The sequence below is a fragment of the Atta cephalotes genome (genome assembly GCF_000143395.1).
Source record: "Atta cephalotes unplaced genomic scaffold scaffold00030, whole genome shotgun sequence".
In the NCBI taxonomy this organism is placed as follows: domain Eukaryota; kingdom Metazoa; phylum Arthropoda; class Insecta; order Hymenoptera; family Formicidae; genus Atta; species Atta cephalotes.
The window spans coordinates 1,876,823-1,886,706 of record NW_012130094.1 but is presented as its reverse complement, the minus strand read 5'-3'; the positions used below and the strand labels follow the sequence as shown (position 1 = coordinate 1,886,706).

The window sequence follows — 9,884 nt, the reverse complement described above, 5'->3', positions numbered from 1 at the left end:
GTTAAAGTTAACGTTAGTAGTACGTAGTAAGTAAGTAGTAGTAGTACGTAGTAGTATAGTAATATATATATAGTATANACCATAGATGAATGATANCAGNGAGAGAGAGAGAGAGAATGATCAACGTAATACTTTGAAACATTCTTTGATTGATCAATTCGTAAAAATTCTTTCCTCTGATTGATCAATCAAGTGCTTCAAAGCATTTACAGTGAAACTTTGACCGTATTTAAAAAGAAAGGATGCTTCATGTAATTTTTTTTAAATAATATTGAGGGAAAGACACGAACTTGATTAGAACCTAATCAAATTGAGTTTATCTATTACTTTATCTGGATTTTGATTTTCATATCAAATCAATAAGAATATAATTATAAGAAGATAACATATAGATAATATATAAGAAAATATAAAGCTAATATAAGATATATTGGATAATATAAAATATATAATATATTGCACAAAAAGTCAAAACTTTTTGAATTTCATATTATGTGCAAATTGTGTTTTAAATCTATCAGCCTTCAGAAAAAAATGAAAGTTAATCGAATTCAAACAGAAAATAGAATAGAAAGAATTGAAAACGAGAAAAATGGAACACAAATTAAAATAAGAGTAATTTTTAATATAACTTTAATATAATTTAGTCTAATATAATACTATTAAACATGATTATTATCGATATTACTTTTACAAATAAAATTTGAAAATAATTTGTAAAACTGTAATTAACTTATATTTAATATTGCCGTAAATAATTAATTTTTAAATACGCAATTTTCTTTTTCCTCTCTCCTGAACAATTTTATATTTTTTACTTGTATCATTTTTTTTCGGTGATAAAAAAGTATAAATATAACAGAAGTATAAATATACGGATCATAATCTATACCTGAAAAAAGGAAGAAACACGGAAACAATGATATTGCTAAAGTATCTAAAACTTTAGATAGATACAGATCTGAAAATAATTTGGTTAAGCTATCAAAATAATGATACAGAATATTCAAACTGATTGCTAGAATGTCAAAATTTTTTGCAACATTATCATAAACTTCCTACGTAATTATTTTAATAGTACAACAAAATTACTTTTAGATCTGTATCTAGTTAAATTTTTAAATACTTTAGCAAAACTGTTCTTTCCATTAGAAAAGCTGATGAGAAATTATAACTCTAGAATTAAGCTCGGCTGAAAATTCGTCAAGAATTACGTAATGCTTTGAAAATTATAGTATCGGTCTTTCAAGCAAGCAATTCCGGAAGTGTGTATCGCTTCGGAGAAGCGACCTTGATGTCAACGTAGACCTAAAATGAAGGTCAGGTAACCGGAATGCGCTATATTTCCTAACCTGCGTCGTCTATTTTCGTGTCATCCGTAATACACACGTTGTCCAGAACAAATGGGTTCTTAAGTGTAATTATAAAATGACAGCGGTTGTTGCACAGCATGCAGACCGTGTTTACGTTCGTTCTCGTGTCGCGCGCCACGTGGCCTTGTTTCCGGCGCGTTCTCTGCGCCAGCGTAATTTAGGGACCTCCTTCGGTGTCAATTAATTACTCCCTCACTTCGCATAGTGCCACGTAATTGCGTATTAATTCCCGCAAGTGGATCGAATTAATATGCATCTCGTGTACGACGAGGATTGTTGTCGGAGAAGCGAACGGAATTGTCGCAATAGCCAATCGCGAGATCGAATTTAGCTTGTCGCGGACGTGATTATCTATTGATGCTTAATCGACGACATTGATTCCGAGTAAAAGCTTACTAACTAGCATAACTAGCTTGTCGTCGAACTATACTGCAAAATTAGTTCCCCATCACTTGTCATTATTAATGAAATGAGATTGTTTTTCGAAGTTTACATTGTTAGATATCAAAAAGCAATGGTAATCCAATTCCTTGAGTTAAATAACATTTTATTACTTTTATCTTCACATTGAAAAAAAAATTACGAAATTTTAATAAATATTTGTTTAGATAGTACCAATGGAACTATTTGCTTACGGATACATATTTATTTGATTTTAAAAAATGATACTTAAATTTAAGTATAATTTTTTTAATAAATAACAAAAAGAGGCTACAAGCCAGATTTTTATGTATTTCAAATTCTTAGAACATACGACCGTATTATTATCATCCTTCAGTGTATATAAATGTAAAGAACGCAAATTTAACAAAATTAATAAAACGATTAGATACAATTTCTACAGATTATAGTTATGCATAAAGTGTTGGTAGTATTCCTTCATATCTATCTTCTGTTCGCAATAATGTAATGCTTTCAGTCTTGTAATATTCTCAGTAACATTCTTCCATCGGTCCAATTAATTCATAACGATGATAAAATTAAATTATTTAAACATATTGAATCATAAAAAATGTATCAACATACATTCTCAAATGCGAATGTTTAACAAGAATATAAGCCAATAGTTGAAACAATGTTGTATTGTAAAGATAAGACTTACTTCTATGGGATATTTGTCGGGTATATGGGAAGACGAGACACCGGCCGTGCTCAGCATCATCAGGGTTAGAATCGATCTGCAACAAAGATAGAGGCAAGTGAATAAATCCATCTATTGTAAATACGAAGATCGATGAGTATAATGGCGGGTGCAATCTATAGTTTCGTGACCGAAAACCGTTCGCGCCGAGCGGGGCAATTACTCTTTTATCGTCAGCAAAATCGCCCGTTCGCCTGCTTTCATTGAGTTAGAAATTTCAAGAATGCGATCTTAATCTTCATTGAACAACTAACGCGCATTTTCGCAGATGTGCAATGATAATAATGAATTGAAGTCGATAATATCAGCGATAAACCTTTTATTTAATCGTTTGCGCTTTGATATATTTCTCTTCTCACTAAAAGCGCGTTAATCAATAAATTATACTTATATATATAAATATATATATAAATATAATAAAAATAAATGTATTTACAATTAAATAGAGTTTGTATCTCTTTTCCTCTTCCTCTAATTATTGCGTTAACCTTTACACATATCATTTTTTTTTTTACTTACTCAAAAGTAACACAACTAAAAAAAAAATTTCTCGAGTTAATTACCATGAATGAATTTAGTAAACATTATCCTATTAATCATCAGAAGCAAATTAACTTAATTTCATTTAAAAAATCGTCATAAAAAGGGTAGATTTTTTAAAGTTGTGAAACAAAAATAACAAAAATGACATTGTTTTTAAAAGTATAATTCTTTTTGCCGATATTATTTAATTAGTCAATAATTTTCTGTCAAGAAAATATTGTAGTTTCTCCCCTTTCCTGGAAAATTAATTTTTTTTAGTTGTGCCACTTTTATTATAAAATAAGAAAGAAATATTGGGTTGTCCGGAAAGTTCGTACCGGCTAACCTATATAATTTAATAAATGTATACTAAAATTTTCTGCGTTTCAATTTTCCTTCAACCTCTTTCCAGACAACCCAATATATCTAAAAATTAACGATCAAAAAATATTTCACGCAAATATAGCATCATATTTAGCTTAAAAAAAAACATGATTTTGTAATGTATACATAGAGTAAAACATAGAATAAAACTTATCTAAAACGGCAAAAAAACGTAATTCTCGTTGATAGGTCAGACAACACGTTGCTTCCATTGGCATTAATCATTAATAATGCAGCTTACCTACGTAGATGTAGATCCTGCCAATCGATATAACCAATTCGCATTGACTTATCTTGGCTCGATCGAACTACACCATACGCACGTCTCAATTTTTCCCACCGCATACATATCTCTAGTTCTTTCTCCTCCCTTCCCCCCGTCCATCCTGAGATCGAACTCGACATGCAATATCAGCATCCGTTGCCACGCATAACTATTACACACCAGTCCCCGGAAACGACATTTTTTCGGTTGACGAATTAACTTGAGAGCGCGTTCGTGGATTTACAAATACCGCATATAAGAAAAGAAAAACAAAGAAACGTGATGAAAATATAGTACATATATTACCTGATATATCTAACTAAAATATTTAATGATAGATAAAACATGAGATACATTAAAAGTAGATTTTATGTATGAATATTTAGCTTTATGTGAATAAAGCTTCGGCCGAACTTCTTTCTTCCAGCCTTTCTAAAGGAAAAGGAGAAGTGTAAGCAAGCGAGATTTGCAACGAAGAAAATATGCATAGACGATGAAATTGCGACCAACTTGTCGCTTCTCTACGTTAATTATTCATAAGCGCTAAATGGCGTTTGCGAGCTGGGAAACGTATACGGACAAAATAGAAAACGCATATGGCGATGATAGACCGTGATGCGTAATTCTGATGCCAGCGTAAATATCAGCCGTCGTATTATCTTTCCATGGAAATTACTCAAAAGCGATACTGGAAAGAGGAAGCAAATTCCGATGCGAAATCCAGATGGTGAGATGCTTTGATGCGTCAAAGCGCCGTTCTGTAAGTTGAATACAGTCACAAAATTGCAAGATAATTGTTCTAAGATAAGGAAAAATCTGATACTACAATATTTGACTTAAATATTTTACATCCAAATTATGAATTAATTATTGCAAAGATTGCAATATTATACTCTTAATGTCAAAATAAACAAGGAAATATTATTGTCTGTATCTTATAATTCATTACTTTTTTTTCATCGCTTCTTAAGCACATGACTTTGTTCCAACGTCATAGTGGCTTTCTCTTCCTGTAAAAATTAACAATTAATAATAATATTAATTAATAATTAATAATTATGTTAAACAATTAATAATTAATAATTTAATAAAAAATAGATTTCATTTTCAAGTAAATATTTGTTTACACTCTACACATATCTAAAGCCTATCAAAATCAGTGAGGGGCAATTTCAATGGTTTCTTTGTAAGATCCGCTCTGTTTGAATAAGACTCTTTTCTTTCTTATATTTATTCACTTATCTCGATCTATTTCCATTTATTACAGTTAAATAAAAAAAAAAATCGACAAAAATACGAAATATTCGTATTTTTGTCGGTTTTTTTTTATTTAACTATAATAATTTGACATGCATCGATCGAGTTAGAAGCCGAGTCAAAGTTCTCGCGCGAATAGGAAGAGTATACAAGCTAAGAGATCACATACAAAGAGGCGAAGGGGAAAGCCTTCGACCGGCGCTGATCCAAGTAAACTGTGCCACTAAGTGTTAATAACGTTTCACTTGTTGCGTTTTCTCGGAAAGCTTAATTAATCATTAAATCGCGCCGCCGCGGATCGAAGGAGAGGAGAGAAGAGGCAGGCATTCTGACGCGGGATGGAGAAGAGCGGGGGAGAGGGGGAGATGCAACCAGCGGTAGCGCACGACGCGCGTACGCAATCATGCGTGCATACGTGAGCGTGTTGTGTACTCGCGAAATTAGAAAAATGTGCTATCTCGACTATATCCACACGCGCGACGCGCTCGTAATCGAGGGGCGGCATGTCTTTCGCGATGCACCACACGCAAGCGATGAAGCATTGCGACGTAGGGCGTTCGTCCGCGACGCGACGTCCAACACGTGTAGTCATCTACCCTGAGATCCTACTTGTTGCAGACACGCTGCGAAGAGGATCGCGCGAGATTGCAGCCGGATTGAGAACGAGGAATTCTGATTTTTGTCTACGCCACGGCTGCGAGCGACTCCCATCGTTCATTACATGCCTCTTCTTATTCGTGATGCGATTCGCTGCTGAGATCGCACTAAGCTCTTTTCGATTACCTATATCTATTGAAGCGACTTGGGGCCAAAAAATTGTCCTGGTTAAGTCATCTTTTTATCTCGATATCTCTAATTAAAATAACTTGTGTATATCAAATATCAATATATTGTAATTATATAAAATAATTAATTGATTAATAAAGTAATTCTAATTAATTATTAATTACTTAAGTAATTATTAATCTCTTTAGAGGACGAGAGTCTATTTTTAAAATTTTATAACTTTTTCTTAAGTAAGATTGCTATAATTCATTCTTTCATTTATTCTTTCATTGTATTCCTTACCTTAAAATATGAAATTCAGCTATAGTGAATTTTTTTCTCATCATATTAATAATTAATAATTATATACATATAAAATAATTGAACATAAGAAAAATAAAGACAAATGATTTGCTAAAAAGAAGTTGCTTTATGGTAAGATAAAGATATGCATTGATATTCTACATCAATTAAATTTTTACATCAATATGAAAAAAAAATTGAACGAAACAGCTACTAACAGCGTATTCAATTTTAATTCTGCAGAAAGTCAGTCACATATATCTCAATTCTCAAAGGAGATGCTGATAGATGATATTTACATTCATATATTCTCTTGCAGATGCAAAGCAACGATGTTATCTAGCTCTTTCCGACTCTTAATTGACATTCAGAATTCTCTATATTAATTTATTTCCGTATCAGTCTCTTTTTTTTCTGCTTAGAAGAGAGTACACCAATAGAGATTCCGCACTTATCAGCGACAATGGCGATCGTAGATCGCGTTTCACGGCACGATTCACAATGCAAATAAATTCTTGCCGAAGTATCGGCGATCGATCTCTCCAACAAGAGCCTACAAAGTACAACTACGGACAACTATGAACCGTATCCACGACCCGTTACGACTTCCCCTATCACGCAGTCCGTCACAGCGCGGCGTATCTCGCACTTACGACAAACAATGCTAGTCTTGTACTCAATGGCGTAGGAATGTGAAAAATCGATCGACAAGAAGCAGCAGCGCGTTTCAACCGCCTTTACAAAACTCGACCAGAATCCTCCTATTGACGGCGAGCAAGGGACGTCAATCGCGACCAGATATGCCACCATAAAGTCAAGAGGCCTCAATGACTCTCGTTAAGGGGAATAGAGTCAGTTTTTGTCGCTAGAGGGAAATTATTAACTCTATACTCTCTTAAATGCGAGTCGGCGCATCTTTCACTTCCGCGAATCTTTAGTAATTTGGATCAAAAGTCGGTCAGAGCGATAAAGCTCGAATTCCGAGCAAACGTAAAACAACAAAATAATATTGTGATATTATATCAACGTAGATAAATCATATTAAATGTAATATTGATATGTAACATGTTTTTCTCATTCATAAAATTAAAGGAATACGCGGAAATGTATAGTGTAATGTTAAATAAAATTTAATTAGTTTTTTGTGACTGCAGAGATTGCAGTAAAAAGATAAATTTTATATTTTATATTATACTAAAATTGTGCGTATTCTTCTTATTATTATAATTTATCCGATCTAATGAGGAAACATTATGCAATCAAAAAGTCACTTAATATAAAAAAAGATAAATATATTTTTAAATAAAATAAAATGTAATGTGTGTGCGTGCGTGCGTGCGTGCGTGCGTGCGTGCGTGCGTGCGTGCGTGCGTGCGTGCGTGCGTGCGTGCGTGCGTGCGTGCGTGCGTGCGTGCGTGCGTGCGTGTGTGTGTGTGTGTGTGTGTGTGTGTGTGTGACGAAGGAAATCGATTTATAAGCAACTATATACAAATTATTTGAACAATATATCACTCTCTTATTTTAAAAGTGATATAATTGAAAAATTGAATTTCCAGAAAAAGGAAGAAATTGTTTTCCAACTTGATAGAAAATTATTGACTAATCAAATAGTGTGCAGCAAAAAGGAAGGATATATTCTTAATACATCAAATTTTTGTCATTTTTGTTTCATCCTTTTTGAGTTACGATTTTTTTAATCATCTTTTCTGTGATGTTTCAATGATTTTTTTTATAAAGTTAAATTAGTTTTCACTTTTAACGATTAAAAGGATAATGTTTTCCATCTCCTAATTCATTCATCCTCAATAATTAAAAAATCATATTTCTTTAATTATTATTTTTTAAGTAAGATTGTGATATCATCCCTATCTTACGTAAGAAATATATTCTATTACATTGCAATCTAACAAAATAAGGATACTCTGAGACTCTGAGAGATTGCGCGACATTATTATCACAATAGCGTCATTAAATGATTTTACCATCAATAAACAAATTCTCATCTAGTGGTATGTGCTCAGACGAAACAATTGCGGGTCGTGACGGGTTTAACGGTGCTATATATTAATACAGTTCTCGCCGCATCTTCAAGCGTGGCTGCACATTGTAACTTTTACGCCCGTATTATAAATAAGCGGCACTTGCCGCGCAATTACGACAGATCGTAAAAATTACGCCAGTTCCTACACTCGCCGAATAAAAGTTATATGCCGCTGCGCTTACTTCGCATAAATATGTCTGGAAGTTAGAGTTATAGTGTAATTTTAAACTATTATAAAACAACGCAATGTTAAATCCAAATAAAATTTGTATGGCAAGCGTTTAATATGTTACAGCTACAATTGTGTTTTGCAGACTTTTAGAGAACACTTTCTCTTAGAACTGTCTTCACAATCTCTTTACCTATTTAAAAATTATTAATAAATTAACTAAGTCCATTTTCACTAATATAGATTAACTTTATTTCAGTTCAACTTATTCTTCATTTATTTCTCTCTAGTTCTCTAAGAATTTAATTAGAAAAAGATAAAGACTAAATCGAATTGAGATTAAAGTTAATGTTCAAATTGTTGTCAAGGATGTATGTATCAAGCTTCAAACACTCATGAAATTACATCAAAATCAATCCGACGTGGCAGAAGGAAGAAAAGGGTGAACATCGTCGGCATCCGGCGTCGCGGGAGGGCCTTAAATTCGGTATCACGGTGGTCCCTCGAGGAGAGTTTTCGTCATCGGGTCCCGAACCGGAGCGATATACGCGCAACGGACATAAAAAGAAATGACCGTGAAATATGATGCACGATACGCACTACAGCAATGTCTTCGACACGAGAACCTTTTTCCGACGAGAAGTCGCCATTGGATAAGGAGATAAAGACAAGGGGAACGTATGTGCGAGTCTCGAATAGCTCTTCTAATGATATCGGAATACCTCGATCGGCTTAAGGAGGATTTCCACTACTGGGCCACGACAGTTCTCTCGAACTCCATTCTGAGCGCGCTGGTTAATCCTCCCGATTTCGCCGAAGCTCCTGTTCAAGCGCGGCCGCCCATCGTTATAAACGTCACTAGTATTTTACTATAATTTAAAGGAGAGAAAATAAACAGCCGCGCTAGTACAGGCAATTAGCAGCGTTCTCGAGAAATCCTTCGTAGAAATACTCCAATTCGCATGAAATACTATAAGAGTACAATGTTTATAATGCTTTTATTTCAATGATGTTTTCATTTCACGGAAAATCTTTTATGAAAGAGCGAGTTAAATTAATTTTGAAAAACAGTTTTCCAATAAAGAGATTTAAATGATGCAAAAACACAAGATACGACTGTACAGAACCAACATACAGAAACGTGAAGAATTTCAAAATGTATCAATTTATTTGTACTCTTTGTGCATCCATTTAAGATGAATTACAAAACATTATGTGGATACACATGGAAAAAAATTTTATGCTAAGTATCTAAAAATTTAAGTTAAATACAAATCTGAAAATAATTTTATTGAACTATCAAAATTTTGTAGGACTCAAAATAATTATGTAAGCTCAAGCATAATGAGTACCATAAAAAGTTTTAAGCAATTAACTTGTTCTATATATAACTACTTTATTGATCTAACAAAATTAAATGAATTTTTTTAGATGTATTAGCAAAACTGATTTTTCCGTGTCCATATATTTTTTTATATCTATTAAAAATTTCAAGAAATTTAATATACTTTTAAGTTATACAATTTAGACTTTAATTTCATGACATTACATTAAATTTAATATTTGTATACATGTGCATGAAATTTAATGTGTATATATATATATATATATATATATATATATATATATATATATATATATATATATATATATATATATATATA

The 9,884-nt window shown here is 32.7% G+C and overlaps 1 protein-coding gene across 1 annotated transcript in view; it reads right to left on the bottom strand.

The window, feature by feature from the left end:
* The window catches only part of LOC105620876 (A disintegrin and metalloproteinase with thrombospondin motifs 18-like), a 65,209-nt gene that overhangs the window by 16,750 nt on the left and 38,575 nt on the right, over positions 1 to 9,884 (bottom strand). Inside the window, exon 2 of the mRNA XM_012202351.1 lies at positions 2,476 to 2,551. Coding sequence (XP_012057741.1) covers positions 2,476 to 2,551 — 76 coding nt within the window. The remainder of the gene's footprint in view (positions 1 to 2,475; positions 2,552 to 9,884) is intronic.